Source organism: Oncorhynchus gorbuscha, linkage group LG10 (assembly GCF_021184085.1).
Source record: "Oncorhynchus gorbuscha isolate QuinsamMale2020 ecotype Even-year linkage group LG10, OgorEven_v1.0, whole genome shotgun sequence".
In the NCBI taxonomy this organism is placed as follows: Eukaryota; Metazoa; Chordata; class Actinopteri; order Salmoniformes; family Salmonidae; genus Oncorhynchus; species Oncorhynchus gorbuscha.
The window spans coordinates 55,188,178-55,206,111 of NC_060182.1; the positions used below are offsets into that span (position 1 = coordinate 55,188,178).

A 17,934-nucleotide genomic window follows, 5' to 3' on the forward strand; every position below is an offset into this window, starting at 1 on the left:
TCTATTATATTACTGTACTACATACTCCGATAAACAAACCACACGTGCACACAACCCATCTCTCTGGATTGTAAACTGTCATGGTCAAAACATATTGATACAATGTAGCTGAAATAGGGAGTTGTATGTCCATAATAAAGCGTTGCTCTGCGTTAACAAAAGTATCAACAAGGCAGGTCCTACAGGCCCTAGTTTTGTCTCACCTGGACTACTGTTCAGTCGTGTGCTCAGGTGCCTCAAATAGAGACTTGGGAAAATTACAATTGGCTCAGAACAGGGCAGCACGGCTGGCCCTTAAATGTACATGGAGAGCTAACAATAATATACGTGTCAATCTCTCCTGGCTCAAAGTGGAGGAGAGATTGACTTCATCACTATGTTTTTGTAAGAAGTGTTGACATGCTGAATGCACGGAGGTGTCTGTTTTTAAACTACTAGCACACAGCTCAGACACCCATGCATACCCCACAAGATATGCCACTAGAGGTATCTTCACAATCCCCAAGTCCAGAACAGACTGTAGGAGGTGCACAGTACTACATAGAGCTATGACTACATGGAACTCTAATCTAAATCAGATAACTGATGCAAGCAGTAGAATCAGATTTAAAAAAAAAAACACTTTATGGAACTGCGGGTACTGTGAAGAGACACACACACACGGTCACAAATGCTAGCACACGCACTATACACACACGTACATGAATGTTCTTGTATCGTGGTATTATACATTTTGTATTGTAGATATGTTAGTGTGATGTTTGTTGTTGTCGAATGCCGAAACCTGAACTAAAGACCTCGGTTTAAAAGCTGACCGTGTTTTTGTATAATTTTATTTTGAATCCTGCGGCTCTCTTGGGCTAAAATGCTGTGAGCGCTGCTATCTGTCCCGTGATCCTGCCAGATTCCATATAGGGGGAGAGATGAGAAAGCCCAGCTAGCCTAGCTGGCTCGGCGGTCTCAAATGGAGGTCACTATTGAATGTTTACTTTGCTTTGTTCCGGGACTATGTGGACTGCGCTAACTTTCAATGTAGCAACTGCTTGCTTGCGGAGGACTACAGGAGTGAAGAAGCTACTGGGGAACCCATGCCCACCTACTTTTAGGTGCTCTGGTCTGTTGAAGTTTAACCGCAAGGTGGCTCTCCACTGCCGACTGGCCGGTGATAGGTAGGGTTCCATTCTCGAAGGGATCTCCCCTTTCCTGGAGAACGGAGCTGTCCTCGACCCAACTAAGCAGCCATGGAGGTACGTCACTCGCCGTGGAAGTCGAAGAAGGAGTCCTCTGGCAACGGGGATCTCCATGGAGATGTTGAGCCCAGAACTAACAGAGACCAGAAACAGCTTTGCGCCTTGGATCAAGAGGTTCCGGCGCCTTCGTCCTTGGTGGCTTCCCAATCAAGATTGGATCCGGAGGTACCTGCGTTTTTGTCCTCGGTTCTGTCTCCCTCTCCGGTGGCTTCTACCTTGGGTTCAGATCCTCGGAGCTCTTAGCCTCACCAGAACGTGAGGCTGCCTGAGAGATCGGCCCATTCAACGTCACCAGCTATCATCATAGGCAGCTCTTTGTTGAGAAACATATCGGTCCCAAAGGCAAAAACCCTGTTCTACCCAGGAGCACAAGTACAGGACATCACAAGGCTGCTTCCGACTGTTCTACCACAGATGCCAGGATCTAACACTGTAGTAGTCCATGTGGGGTCAAACGACATCAGAAGGGCTAGCTCGGAACATTTGAAAATTGATTTAAAGAACTGATTTTAGCATTAAAAGACTCCAAAAAACGGCTAATAATTTCAGGTCCAGTACCATTGTTGGGGCGCAGGTTTGAAAGATTCAGCAGACGGCTGGCATTACACATCTGGCTAAAAGACAAATGTAGCTCTGCTGGAGTCACTTATTGATAACTTTGACACCTTCTGGAAACAGAAGATAGTCTCGAGGGATGAGTACATCCAAATCATTTTGGTTCCTGGACTCTGTCCACACATTTCAAGGCTGCGTTGATACAATGACTGGTAAATGATCTGAGACCAGCTCAGTTAATCCCTACCATTGTGACAATGAGTCGTCATGTATATTTGATGCAGCATTATGATCTTAGGGGCATTGGCAAACACAATGTAAGTCATTTAATGTTTGTACCCCTAAATTCACCAAATACAGCCGTTTATCCTACAGCTATTGTAAGCAGTAATCATGAGCCTATAAATCAGAGTTACACTGTTTGCACTGAGGCGGTGTGAAATAGTAGGGAGACCACTTAGTGCAGGGTGAGTTGTATAAAGTGTAACTCTGATAAGCTTCCCAGTAAAGCATTAAAAACAATCAAGCAACCCAGAAAAGTGCTAAAAAATAGCCCATAATAACATAGGTAGCCTAAGAAACAAGGTCCATGAAGTCAATAACTTGCTTGTAACAGATGACATTCATATTTTAACTCTCTGAAACTCACTAAGACAATACTTTTGATACAGTGGTAGCAATACATGGTTATAACATCTACCAAAAATACAGAAATGCCAACGGAGGAGGTGTTGCGGTCTATATTCAGAACCACATTCCTGAAAAGCTTAGACAATCTAATGTTGAAGTAATATGGCTACAGGTTCACCTGCCTCACCTGAAGCCCATTCTTGTGGGAAGCTGCTATAGACCACCAAGTGCTAACAGTCCGTATCTGAATAATATGTGATATGAACAGAGAAGTATATTTTCTGGATTCATTTAAATATTGACTGACTATCATCAAGCTGCCCACTCAGGAAAAACCTTTAATGTGTAACCAGTGCCTGCAACCTGGATCAGGTTGTCAGTCAACCTACCAGGGTAGTTACAAACAGCACAATAATTAAATCATCAACATGTATTGATCACATCTTTACTAATGCTGCATATTTGCTTTAAAGCAGTATCCCAAATCCAAAGTATGTAGTGATCACAATATAATAGCCATATCTAGGAAAACCAAAGTTCCAAAGGCTGTGTCTAATATAGTGTATAAAAGATCATACAATACGTTTTAAAGTGATTCATATGTTGATGTAAAGAATACAGTTGAAGTCGGAAGTTTGCATACACTTAGGTTGGAGTCATTAAAACTTGTTTTTCAACCACTCCACAAATTTCTTGTTAACAAACTATAGTTTTGGCAAGTCGTTTAGGACATCTACTTTGTGCATGACACAAGTAATTTTTCCAACAATTGTTTGCAGACAGATTATTTCACTTATAATTCACTGTATCACAATTCCAGTGGGTCAGAAGTTTAAGGTTAATTGACATCATTTGAGTCAATTGGAGGTACCTGTGGACGTATTTGAAGGCCGACCTTCAAACTCGGTGTCTCTTTGCAGGACATCCATGGGAAAATCAAAAGAAATCTGCTAAGACCTCAGAAAAAAAATGTAGACCTCCACAAGTCAGGTGCATCCTTGTGAGCAATTTCCAAACGCCTGAAGGTACCACAAGGAAGAAAAACACCATAAAAAAGCCAGACTAGCCAGACAAAGATCATACTTTATGGAGAAATGTCCTCTGGTCTGATGAAATAAAAATATAACTGTTTGGCTATAATGACCATCATTTTGTTTGGAGGAAAAAGTGGGATGCTTGCAAGCCTAAGAACACCATCCCAACCTGTCAAGCACGGGGTGGCAGCAACATGTGGGGGTGTTTTGCTGCAGGAGGTACTGGTGCATTTCACAAAATATATGACATCATGAGGAAGGGAAATTATGTGGATATATTGAAGCAACATCTCGAGACATCAGTCAGGAAGTTAATGCTTGGTTGCAAATGGGTCTTCCAAATGGACAATGACACCAAGCATACTTCCAAAGTTGTGGCAAAATGGCTTAAGGACAACAAAGTCAAGGTATTGGAGTGGCCATCACAAAGCCCTGACCTCAATCCTCTAGAAAATGTGTGGGCAAAACTTAAAAAGTGTGTGCGAGCAAGGAGGTCTACAAACCTGACTCAGTTACACCCGCTCTGTCAGGAGGAATGGGCCAAAATTCATGCAACGTATTGTGGGAAGCTTGTGGAAGGCTACCTGAAACGTTTCACCTAAGTTAAACAATTTAAAGGCAATGCTACCAAATACTAATTGAGTGTACGTAAACTTCTGACCCACTGGGAATGTGATGAAAGAAATAAAAGCTGAAATAAATAATTCTCTCTACTATTATTCTGACATTTCACATTCTTAAAATAAATTGGTGATCCTAGCTTTTACAATGATTTAAGTGTTGGATTTGTGAAAAACTGAATCTAATTGTAGTTGGCTAAGGTGTATGTAAACTTCTGACTTTAACTGTACATACAGGTATCATATCTTCTCAATGTCATACCTGCACAGATACTGTATTTTCAAAAGCTAATTGATAGACAAGGAAATAATAAAATAAAATACCATTTATTTTCTTGAAACCATCTAGGCCTATAAATACACTGAGTTTACAAAACATTCGGAACACGTTTATATTGATTTTTGTGGTCGGCCTGTCTGGGTCCCCCCCCTCTTGGGTTGTACCGTGTCGGAGATCTTTGTGGGCTATACTCGGCCTTGTCTCAGGATGGTAAGTTGGTGGTTGAAGATTTCCCTCTAGTGGTGTGGGGGCTGTGCTTTGGCAAAGTGGGTGGGGTTATATCCTTCCTGTTTGGCCCTGTCCGGGGGTGTCCTCGGATGGGGCCACAGTGTCTCCTGACCCCTCCTGTCTCAGCCTCCAGTATTTATGCTGCAGTAGTTTATGTGTCGGGGGGCTAGGGTCAGTTTGTTTATCTGGAGTACTTCTCCTGTCCTATTCAGGTGTCCTGTGTGAATCTAAGTGTGCGTTCTCTAATTCTCTCCTTCTCTCTTTCTTTCTCTCTCTCGGAGGACCTGAGCCCTAGGACCATGCCCCAGGACTACCTGACATGATGACTCCTTGCTGTCCCCAGTCCACCTGGCCATGCTGCTGCTCCAGTTTCAACTGGCCTGGGCCCTAGGACCATGTCCCAGGACTACCTGACATGAGGACTCCTTGCTGTCCCCAGTCCACCTGGCCATGCTCCTGCTCCAGTTTCAACTGTTCTGCCTTACTATTATTCAACCATGCTGGTCATTTATGAACATTTGAACATCTTGGCCACGTTCTGTTATAATCTCCACCCGGCACAGCCAGAAGAGGACTGGCCACCCCACATATGCTCTCTCTAATTCTCTCTTTCTTTCTCTCTCTCGGAGGACCTGAGCCCTAGGACCGTGCCCCAGGACTACCTGACATGATGGCTCCTTGCTGTCCCCAGTCCACCTGACTGTGCTGCTGCTCCAGTTTCAACTGTTCTGCCTTATTATTATTTGACCATGCTGGTCATTTATGAACATTTGAACATCTTGGTCATGTTCTGTTATAATCTCTACCCGGCACAGCCAGAAGAGGACTGGCCACCCCACATAGCCCGGTTCCTCTCTAGGTTTCTTCCTAGGTTTTGGCCTTTCTAGGGAGTTTTTCCTAGCCACCGTGCTTTTACACCTGCATTGTTTGCTGTTTGGGGTTTTAGGCTGGGTTTCTGTACAGCACTTTGAGATATCAGCTGATGTACGAAGGGCTATATAAATAAATTTGATTTGATTTGATTTGCACCCCGTTTTGCCCTCAGAACAGCCTCAATTCGTCAGACCATGGACTACAAGGTGTCGAAAGGACCATTTTTGATACACAACTGTTAAGCATTAAAAAAACTGCAGCTTTGCAGGCACTGAAATCTTTTGTCTTGCCATTTTACCCTCTGAATGGCACACCTACATGATCCATGTCTCAATTGTCTCAAGGCTTAATAATCATTTTTTGACCTGTCTCCTCCCCTTTATCTACACTGATTGAAATGGAAATGGATTTAACAGGTGACATCAAGGGATTATAGCTTTCACCTAGATTCACCTGGTCAGTCTATGGCATGGAAAGAGCAGGTATTCCTAATGTTTTGTATACTCAGTGTATTGCTCACTATGGGATGATCGTAAATAAATAAATTGTCCCTCCTTAGAAAAAAGTAAATATATCAGGTTTCTGTTTGATAGGGTGTGTCAGAACACATGACTTGTATGTTTCCATAAGAATGAGGTGTGTCTGTCTGTAAACAATTCCACTATGTCTTGAGGTTGGGTTTTCCTAAAGCAATGACAATGATTTACCCAAGCATTAGTTAAGGGTGTTCACTCTGCAACAAGGCTAAACCCTTCTCCGTGTTAATGGAGAAGGTTGCTGAAATTGTTCATTAGTGAAGCCTTGATACAAAGTTGCCCATAGCTTTCATTACGCTGGGAAACAGACTGGATAAGTAATTCATTTTTTACTTCTCCTTAGATTCTAAAATCTTGACATTATTGACAAAACATCTGTGCTCCTAGTGCCCACAGCATTTCTCCCTGGACAATGACTTTGCACTGTAAATCATTAACACGACTCTCATTGACAAAGGACCGTTCACTGTTTACATTATTACATCATTCCTTGCCAGTTCGGCCAAACACTTTGGTATGTGTGTTGGAACTCAGTGGCTGCGTGTCCCCTCATTAGATTAGCTGTTTTAAATTGAGAATTCTTTGGGACATGTAAAGAATATATATCATACTTTCACCTTTCATCAGTCAATGTGTTTTTCCTCTTACCTCAAACTAGATTAACCGGTTTGGCACCCTTTTTTATTTACATTCACAGGTGTGTGAAGACTGAAAACAAAACTCCTTTTTCTCCTCATTTGTATCTTTGGGACTCTTTTGGAATTACAGCTTTTTTTGGAAGTGTCAAACTGACATAAACTTCATGTCATGATGAAGTCCACAAAGGATTTATTGGAGTTTCTGGACCTGAGTCATCTGTCCACAGATGAGGAATTGGCAATCCGACAGGTGCTTCAGCGAGATGACAACCTCAGGAAGCGAGAGACTGGACGCATACGGTAATTGATTTTTGGCCTTGGTGGCAATAAATGTCTTGATATTGTTGGTTCGCATACATGCTGAGAAGGAACATTCCCTATTTCATGATAGTTAATGTTGTGCTCGGGCACTGATGTTCGGCGATTAGGCCTGGCTCGCAGTCGGCATTCCAAAGGTGTTCGATGGGGTTGAAGTCAGGGCTCTGTGCAGGCCAGTCAAGTTCTTCCACATCTACTGTATCTCGACAAACCATTTCTTTATGGACCTCGCTTTGTGCACGGGGGCATTGTCATGCTGAAGCAGGAAAGGGCCTTCGCTAAACTGTTTCCGCAAAGTTGGAGGCACAGAATCGTCATTGTATGCTGTAGCTATACGATTTCCCTTCACTGGAACTAGGGGGCCTAGCCCGAACTATGAAAAACAGCCACAGACCAGGTAGTGTTCTCCTGGCATCCTCCAAACCCAGATTAGTCGGTCGGACTTCCAGATGGTTAAGCGCAATTCATTACTCCAGAGAACGTGTTTCCAGTGCTCCAGAGTCCAAAGGCGGTAAAGCTTTAGATCACTCCAGCTGACTCTTGGCATTGCGCATGGGGATCTTAAGCTGCTCTGCCATGGAAACCCATGTCATGAAGCTCCCGACGAACAGTTCTGGTGATGATGTTGCATCCTGAGGAATTATGCATTCAAATATAAATACAGCATAGGCCTAGGCTACATAGCAGAGTTGGGGTCAATTCCATTTAAATTCCAGTCATTTGAGGAAGTACAATGAAATTCCCATTCCAATTCTCTTCCGTGAGTGTTGCAACCGAGGACAGACAATTTTTACGCGTTATGCACTTCAGCACTTGACCGTTCTATTCTGTGAGCTTGTGTGTCCAATCACTTCGTGGCTGAGCCGTTGTTGCTCCTAGACGTTTCCACTTCACAATAACAGCATTTACAGTTGACCAGGGCAGCTCTAGCAGGGCAAATATTTGACGTACTGACTTGTTGGAAAGGTGGCATCCTATGATGCCACGCTGAAAGTCACTGAGCTCTTCAGTATGAGACATTCTACTGCCAATGTTTGTCTATGGAAATTGCAGGGCTGTGTGTTCGATTTTTATACCCCTGTCAGCAACGGGTGTGGCTGAAATAGCAGAATGCACTAATTTGAAGTGGTGTCCACATACGTTTGTATATACAGTACATTCGGAAAGCATTCAGACCCATTGACTTTTCCCACCCGTATTTGGGGAGTTTCTCCCATTTTTTCTCTGCAGATCCTCTCAAGCTATTTCAGGTCTCTCCAGGGTTCAAGTCTGGGCTCTGTCTGGGCTATTCAAGGACATTCAGATACTTGTCCCAAAGCTCCTCTGTTGTCTTGGCTGTGTGCCTAGGGTCTTTATCCAGTTGGAAGGTGAACCTTCACACCAGCCTGGGGGTCCTGAGTGCTCTGGAGCAGGTTTTCATCAAGTATCTCTCTGAACTTTGCTCCGTTCATCTTTCCCTTAATCCTGACTAGTCTCTCCAGTCCCTGCCGATGGAAAAACATCCCCACAGCATGATGCTGCCACCACCATGCTTCATGGTAGGGATGGTACAAGGTTACCTCCAGACGTGACCCTTGGCATTCAGACCAAAGGGTTCAATCTTGATTTTCATGGTCTTAGAGTCCTCTAGGTGCATTTTGGCAAACTAGAAGCAGGCTGTCTTGTGTCTTTTGCTGTGGAGTGGTTTCCATCTGGCCTCTCTACCATAAATGCCTGATTGGTGCTGTATTGCAGAGATGTTTGTCCTTCCGGAAGGTTCTTTCATCTCCACAGAGGAACTCTGGAGCTCTGTCAGAGTGACCATCGGGTTATCGTTCACGTCCCTGAACAAGGCCCTTTTCCCCCGATTGCTCAGTTTGGCCTGGCGGCCAGCTCTAGCAAGATTCTTGATGGTTCCAATCTTCTTTCATATAAGAATAATGGAGGCCAGTGTTCTTGTGGACCTTAAATGCTGCAGAAATGTTTTGGTACCCTTCCCAAATTCTGTGCCTCGACACAATCCTGACTCGGAGCTCTATGGACAATTCCTTCGACCTCATGGCTTGGTTGTTGTGCAAACATGCACTGTCAACTGTGGGACCTTACAGTTGAAGTTGGAAGTTTACATACACTTATGTAGGAGTCATTAAAACTCGTTTTTCAACCACTCCACACATGTCTTGTTAACAAACTATAGTTTTGGCAAGTCGGTTAGGACATCTACTTTGTGCATAATTTTTCCATCAATTGTTTACAGACAGATTATTTAATTTATAATTCACTGTAATCACAATGCCAGTGGGTCAGAAGTTTACATACACTAAATTTACTGTACTTTTAAACAGCTTGGACAATTGCAGAAAATGATGTCATGGCTTTAGAAGCTTCTGATAGGCTAATTGACTCAGTGTCTCTTTGCTTGACATCATGGGAAAATCAAAAGAAATCAGCCAAGACCTCAGAAAAAAGATTGTAGACCTCCGCAAAGTCTGGTTCATCCTTGGGAGCAATTTCCAAACGCCTTCATGTACCACGTTCATCTGTACAAACAATAATATGCAAGTATAAACACCATGGGACCATCCAGCCGTCATACCTCTCAGGAAGGATTATTGCTGTCTCCTAGAGATGAACATACTTTTGTGCGAGAAGTGCAAATCAATCTCAGAACAACAGCAAAGGACCTTGTGAAGATACTGGAGGAAACGGGTACAAAAGTATCTACATCCACAGTAAAACGAGTCCTATATCGACTTACCCTGAGAGTCCGCTCAGCATGGAAGAAGCCACTGCTCCAAAACCGCCATAAAAAAAGCCACACTACGGTTTGCAACTGCACATCGGGACAAATATCGTACTTTTTGGAGAAATGTCCTCTGGTCTGATGAAACACAAATATAACTGTTTTGCCATAATGACCACCATTTATGTTTGGAGGAAAAAGGGGGATGCTTGCAAGCCGAAGAACACCATCCCAACCGTGACGCACGGGGGTGGCAGCATCATGTTGTTGGGGTGCTTTGCTGCAGGAAGGACTGGTGCACTTCACAAAATAGATGGCATCATGAGGAAAGGACATTTATGTGGATATATTGAAGCAACATCTCAAGACATCAGTCAGGAAGTTAAAGCTTGGTTGCAAATGGGTCTTCCAAATGAACAAGGAGGCCTACAAACCTGACTCAGTTACATCAGCTCTGTCAGGAGGAATTGTCCAGAATTCACCCAATTTATTGTGGGAATCTTGTGGAAGGCTACCTGAAATGTTTGACCCAAGTTAAACAACTTAAAGGCAATGCTACCAAATAATAATTGAGTGTATGTAAACTTCTGACCCACTAGGAATGTGGTGAATATGACATTCTGACATTTCACATTCTTAAAATAAAGTGGTGATCCTAACTGACCTAAAACAGGGACATTTTACTAGGATTAAATGTCAGGAATTGGGAAAAACTAAGTTTAAATGTATTTGGCTAAGGTGTATGTAAACTGCCTACTTCAACTGTATAAAGTCAGGTTTGTGCCTTTCCAAATCTTGTAAAATCAATTTAATTTACAACAGGTGTACATCCTGGAAACGAGTCTGGAAATGAGTCTCGTAGCAAAGGGTCTAAATGCTTATGTAAATAATGTATTTCTGTTTATAAAGCTTTTTTATTTGCAAAAAAAGTTAAAGCTGTGTTTGCTTCGTCATGATAGAATATTGTGTGTAGATTGATGAGAATTATATAGATTTTTAATCATTTTTAGAATAAAGTTGTAACGTAACAAAATGTGGAGAAAGTCAAGGGGTTTGAATAATTTCTGAATGCACTGTCTAGTGTATCTCAATGCAGTTAAATACATATTTGGAATTATACTTAACAAAAATAAAATCTGTTCCATACTCACACATTTGTTTACCTCCCTCTTACTGAGCATTTATCCTTTGCCAAGATAATCATCCACCTGACAGGTGTGGCATAACAAGAAGCTGATTAAACAGCTTGATCATTACACAGGTGCACCTTGTGCTGAGGACAATAAGAGGCCAGTTTTGTCACATAACACAATGCCACAGAAGTCTCAAGTTTTGTGTGAACATGCAAATAGCAATGCTGACTGCAGGAATGTCAACCAGAGTTGATGCCAGATAATGTAGTTATTTTCTCTACCTTAAGCCTCCAACGTCGTTTTAGATCATTTGGCAGAACGTCCAACAGGCCTCACAATTGTAGACCAAGTGTAACCACACCAGCCCAGCACATTCACATCCAGTTTCTTCACCTGCTTGATCATCTGAGACCAGCCACCCGGACAGCTGATGAAACTGAGGAGTATTTCTGTCTGTAATAAAGCCCTTTTGCGGTGGAAAAACTAATTCTGATTGGCTGAACCTGGCTCCCCAGCGGATGGGCCTATGCCCTCCCAGGCCCACCCATTGCTGTGCCCAAGCCCAGTCATGGGAAATCCTTAGATTAGGACCTAAAGAATTGATTTCAATTGACTGATTTCCTTATATGAACTAACTCAGTAAAATTGTTCAAATTGTTGGATGTTGTGTTTATATTTTTGTTCAGTATAGATTACTTGAAATTAGTACTGTTCACCTGTTATATTTAGCCCTTCAGCCCAAATGTAAGAGCTGATTTGAACATATAAAACATCTACATATTTGACAAGATTTACATTGCAGTAGATTCATGTTAAGAGGCCAACATTTTTTTGTTGGAATATTTACTAAAATAATAAGGCTTTTCATTTACTACTTTTCCATCTACTTTATTGTCTATTGGTGGCAGTCGTCTGCAAATCTCCATTCCTGACCCTAAAAAGCTCAAAGTTATGACCGGGGAGTGGTTTGAAGAGCTCCGGACTCGTCGCTATGGACGACAGTCAGACGTGACAGAAGTTCTCAGGTCTTCAATGAGGAGAAAGAAGCCAACAGGTATAGATTTTGTACCGATTACCATGAATTAATCAGTTAAATAATTACACTCTCAATCAATGAAAGAATAATTTGTATTTTCCATATTCTGACTTTAACTCCTTTGTCAGTCATCTCCAACTGTCACTCCTCAGAGAGAAGGATAAAGACTAGTTATATTATTCATACAGAGGGATGGTCTGACCGAAGATAAATAATCTGAGTGATCATTGTCTGCTTCTTAGCCTTTAGGACTAGCACTTTCAGCGATGTCGGACAAACAGAAAACAAAGAAGGAGAAAAGGAGAATAAGGACCCTCAAACCAAGGCTTCTGAGATGTAAGTTTATTCTCAGAGTAGCCTACAATATCTAGACTTCTGGTCACACAGGGAATACAAACATACACATTGCAGAGGCTTAAGCATTGAACAGTGAATTGCTATCTCCTAATAGAAGAGAAATGTGTTACAAGAGCATACGTCTGGCAATAAATGCTTCAGAAGACTTCTGTGCTGGTATTACATAATTATGCTTCGTGGCTTGGTTTTTCTATGCCACAGAATAACTTTTACTGTTACTGCAAGGTATTATCAAATCAAATGATATTTGTCACATGTGCTGAATACAACAGGGAAATCCTTACTTACAAGCCCTTAACCAACAGCAGTTTTAAGAAAATATTTATTAAATAAACTAAAGTAAAAAGTTATAAAATAACAATAATGAGGCTATATACAGGGGGTACAGGTACCAAGTAAATGTGAGGGGGTACAGGCTAGTCGAGGTCATTTGTACATGTAGGTAGGGTTAAAGGGACTGTGCATTGATAATAGCGAGTAGCAGCATTGTAAAAACGAGAAGGGGGGGTCAACGCAAATAGCTCAGCTGGCCATTAGATTTATTTTACTCAATGATTCGTTTTCGCTTAGAAAGCAAGGAATTACTGTATTGGTGCACACAATTCTATTACTGTATCTATGCATGCAACTCACTAAATAAATCACCTGGCTTTTCAACAATTGCATGAAGCTTTGAAAATTGATATTGAAGAAATACCTATTTGTCATTCAAACATTTTATTTAGCCAAATATACACTTTTTTTAAAGAGTTCTACACCTTTCATTCTTGTACTGACATTTGATGTACTGCATATGCACATTAAGTACTTATATTCTTAATGTTTGCGTACAACTCCTTACAATCTCTCTTTTCCACTCATAGCCAGACACCAGACACAAGTTTCCTCAACCTATCTTTTCGTGAAAAGGTATTTTTTTATTGCATTATTATTTGAGACAAAACTTTCTTTCACTTTAATCAAAGAGTTGATACATAATAACACAATTGTGATCCTCAGGCTAACCAGGAACTTAGCAATGAGGAAAGCACTGTGGATACTGGTGAGTATGAAATATTTAGCAGCTGTGGAAGGATCCACCGAACCCTATCTCGACAGGCCAACCGTAAACTAAACTTGAACTTTTCATTTGTTACAGACAACACCACGGTTAATGTTCCTGAATGGAAACATCCACTCTACAGGTCTCATGAGGGGCCTGCTAGTGAGGAAAAATGTACCAACCCATTTACATCTCAAAATCAAGAGATGCCATACTCTAGCACAACTGACACTGTCCACCAATCACCAGACAGGAAACCTGGACAAGAAAACAAGACAGAATCTGCTTATATTGCCAATGTTGTTCTTGAGTCTCAGCTCCGTCCTATCAACGTATCTAGTCCCGGCCCTCAAACCAAACCAACAACCAAATCCTTGGACACTATTGTGAATCTGAAGTCTAGCAGAAAGCTGGTGTTTCCCCCTGAGAAGAACAGCTCTGTAATGTATGCAGACCCCTATGTATGGACACAACCAGAGTTCAAAAGTAGCGTCATAGAGGCCGAGCCAAAAGACACAGAGATGGCCATAGGAACAACTAAAACAATAGTGATATCGCCTAGGGTTGACACACATAATAGGTCAGAGGATAGCACCATTGGTTTTGATGTTGAGCATTCAGGGCATGAGTCTCTCACTACTCCGTCTTTTGAGATCTCGCCACAGAGCAGCCACATACGGCCAAAGCCAAAAGAGGTCAACTTTACCCATGGAAAGACAAATACCACAGGGACTCCACCTAGTGGTGACACTCTGACCCAATCAGAAGAGAAGTTCAACAACAGGAGACCTGATGATGTAGTTTCAGAAAGTGAGGGGCCTCATAGCATGCAATCTTCAGAGGTCAAGTATGAGAAGGTGCCATTTCAGCTTGAATATGAAGATATGCTGGGGCTGGAATATGTTAGGCTAAACCAAGATGTTTCAACAGAGAGCCAAGAACTTCAAACAGACCAAAACCACAGTGAAATGCTATCATTTGAGGATACATACTCTCTCCAGAGAAATGACCCTTTGCCTACCATTGAGTCATTCAAATGTGTAGAGAAACCTCAGTACGTTCTCCAAGAGGGACCACAGGACATACTCACCATAGACAAACTTGTTCCTGTAGACGAATCATCTATCTTCAAAGAGGCCAGACCCAAGAAGGACCTAGTTTGTTCAGAGGAATCTCTACCATTTGCTGTTCATGTTCTAGATGAAGTCATCATGTCTAGCAATCTCCATACATCAAAGGAGGACACTGGAGAGGACAAAGAGAAGGAAGTGTCAAAGTTTAGAGTTTATTCTCTCTCACAGACTGCAATTGTTGGTGGCATGAAACATGTAACAAAGATGGACCATAGGGTTTCTCCAGGAGATGTTGATGAAGAAAATAAACAAGAACAGATGGATGTAAAAAACTCTACTGAATCTCTAAGCAAAGCAGTGGATGGGCAGACATTTGTTACTTTAGATGGAGAGGAGGTAGATATATTTCAGGAAAGGAATACTTTGGAGTCCAAGCTGTCTCCAAATGGAGACTTTCAAAAAGTGAATCAGAAGACTGGGAAATGTCTCATTCCCACAATAGTGGTCAATTCCTCTGAATCCCCAGTGACAGATGACACTGAAGGTAAGAGGTCTCTCTGTTTTGCAGTTTAAACATTGGTATGGAGCTCTCTGTCATTTTTCAGTTTCACATGCCACAACATGTTGCGATGCTTTTGTTAGCCGAACTAGCATGATAAAATTAAATCCTGATCTCGTGATTTCAAATATTTTGCCTTCATAACTGTGTTTGTGGTTGCTATTGAAGGTCAACTCTTAAGTGAATACATTGTTAGAAAGGAGGCTCAGAATGAAAGTACTTTACAGTGTTTCCTCGTTTGCAAAACAGCTTCAAGCTATGACATTTGAGGAGTGTCATGACACACCTTTGACTTATAAAAAAAAATATATATATATATACAGTCCCAGTCAAATGTTTGGATACACCTACTCATTCAAGGATTTTCCTTTATTTTATTCAGTGGTTCCTCAATTAAAAGTTTTGAGATTATGCAGCGAGAATTTGTGGTTTAGAATGTTACCCTACATGACTGCTTCATTGCTCCAGACAACCACAAGGGGGAGTTAGAGCACTGGTTATGCTCTTGGTTCCCAATGCACTAATGTGTCTATACCTGACAATGAATGAGCAATATATACCAAATAAAAATGGATAATTGTGCACAACTTCAAAATTGAATGATGAGGATGAAGAAAGTTATTCTAAGAGAAACAAAAATGTTATGTAATTATATTCCAGTTAGTTCTCTGTGGTTATCCTGACCTGGATGCCGTGGATAGAGTATTATAGTCTCTAAAATGAGCAATACTCCCACCGTCTCTTGCGCATGACATTATCCTTTCATAATGCATCCTTATTTACAAAGCTATTATTATTATTATTTTTATTATTATTATATATACTCACAGACCAGATTTGCCCAAACAAAAAATGCCCCTTAGATATTATTTTAGAATCCTCCAATCCTCTAAATGTAATTATTGGCGGAGAGACATAGATTGCAAAATAGTTGAAGTGATTCCATGGCATGGAATTGACTCGCAATTTTCTGTTCCTCCTGAAAACCCTAACAAACAAATGCATTCTCTTCGTCTCCCACACGCACTTTAAACATGTGGATAATAAAGCATTTAAAGGTTGACATTTAGAATCCTCCAATCCTCTAAATGTAACTATTGGCAGAGAGTCACGTCATTGGCGGAGATTCAGGCGGAGAATGACCTGCTAAATTATTTGAGCAAAAAATATAACATTTTATTTGGAATGGCAATGATACTTATCACTTAACTAAATTGTTGGGAAGATATTTTTAACTCAAACTCATGCACCTGCGAAATGGCAGATAAAGCATATACTGTACAGGATTCCTTGATAAAAATACTAAATTAATGGAAGAGGCAAGTGGAAGGGAGAAAAATGTTTTCGAACACACGTTTTTCACAAGGGCTATTAGCAGGACAATAGACACGATGTGGTCCCAAAAAAACGCTGACATAGGGTCCAGCATATCTCCTAATAATGAATTTGAATTTCTCTGTTTAAGTAGTATTTTGATACTTTGTGCAATGCAATTGATCAGCATGAAATACTTTGTGGATGGGGCCTCCCAAGTGGCTCAGCGGTCTAAGACACTGCATCGCAGTGTAAACTGCGTTGCTACAGATGCTGGTTCTATACCCGGCTGGCCGTGACCGGGAGACCCATGAGGGGACGTACAATTCCAGCGTTGTCCATGTTAGGGGAGGGTTTGGCCGGCCAGGATGTCCTTGTCCAAAACATAGGCACGGTGGGCTTTTGGTTTCTCTCCCTCTAAAAACAAAAATACATTTTTCTAAATAACAAACTGGCATTATTTGCAAATTAGTAAGAATGTCTCACCCCATGTTCAAGAATGGCCTTGTTCCCTATATTCCGATTACAATCGCTCACTTTCAGTAATTTGAAAACAAAATCATCTCCAAAATATTGTTATTTTGTTTAATCCACCAGAAAAATAATACAACAAATATTGTGGTTAAACTCAAATATATTAATTGATTTTTTTTTAAATTATCAAGTGGAACGTTCAACAAGTGGAAGGGGGGAAAAGTATTAGTATTATTATTAACTCTGCATTATAATTATATAAAAGCCCCTTAGATATTCTGTGTTTTTATTTACAGTAGTGATGGACAGCTGGAGGCATTATGTTTTTCACAAGCGTAGCAGGTTGTGAATTCTGCAAACAATGTTTCTTGGATGTGTTATTAGCAGGACAATAGACTCTTCAACCTTTACAAAAGGATAGTCTAATAGCTCGGCTACTGTAGGTGTGAAAAAAAAAACAACTCCCCAACTTACAACAAATCATTTGTATCAACCTTTCACATCTACCTACACACGTGGTTAATGTTTTGAAAAATATATATACACTGCTCAAAAAAATAAAGGGAACACTTAAACAACACAATGTAACTCCAAGTCAATCACTCTTCTGTGAAATCAAACTGTCCACTTAGGCAGCAACACTGATTGACAATACATTTCACATGCTGTTGTGCAAATGGAATAGACAACAGGTGGAAATTATAGGCAATTAGCAAGACACCCCCAATAAAGGAGTGGTTCTGCAGGTGGTGACCAAAGACCACTTCTCAGTTCCTATGCTTCCTGGCTGATGTTTTGGTCACTTTTGAATGCTGGCGGCGCTTTCACTCTAGTGGTAGCATGAGACGGAGTCTACAACCCACACAGGTGGCTCAGGTAGTGCAGCTCATCCAGGTTGGCACATCAATGCGAGCTGGAGCAAGAAGGTTTGCTGTGTCTGTCAGCGTAGTGTCCAGAGCATGGAGGCGCTACCAGGAGACAGGCCAGTACATCAGGAGACGTGGAGGAGGCCGTAGGAGGGCAACAACCCAGCAGCAGGACCGCTACCTCCGCCTTTGTGCAAGGAGGAGCAGGAGGAGCACTGCCAGAGCCCTGCAAAATGACCTCCAGCAGGCCACAGATGTGCATGTGTCTGCTCAAACGGTCAGAAACAGACTCCATGGGGTGGTATGAGGGCCCGACGTCCACAGGTGGGGGTTGTGCTTACAGCCCAACACCGTGCAGGACGTTTGGCATTTGCCAGAGAACACCAAGATTGGCAA

General features: G+C 41.6%; 1 protein-coding gene across 2 annotated transcripts in view; it reads left to right on the forward strand.

Moving 5' to 3' along the window:
• Positions 1 to 6,443: 6,443 nt before the first annotated feature.
• si:ch211-266g18.6 (synaptotagmin-like protein 1) overlaps positions 6,444 to 17,934 on the forward strand; it is an 85,967-nt gene continuing 74,476 nt past the window's right edge. Inside the window, exons 1-6 of one of the 2 annotated variants that reach the window (XM_046366402.1) lie at positions 6,444 to 6,944; positions 11,726 to 11,871; positions 12,096 to 12,189; positions 13,074 to 13,119; positions 13,210 to 13,252; positions 13,349 to 14,869. In XM_046366402.1, the coding sequence (XP_046222358.1) occupies positions 6,814 to 6,944; positions 11,726 to 11,871; positions 12,096 to 12,189; positions 13,074 to 13,119; positions 13,210 to 13,252; positions 13,349 to 14,869 (1,981 nt within the window). In that variant the 5' untranslated portion in view covers positions 6,444 to 6,813. The remainder of the gene's footprint in view (positions 6,945 to 11,725; positions 11,872 to 12,095; positions 12,190 to 13,073; positions 13,120 to 13,209; positions 13,253 to 13,348; positions 14,870 to 17,934) is intronic. The other variant, XM_046366401.1, reaches the window with a different exon arrangement.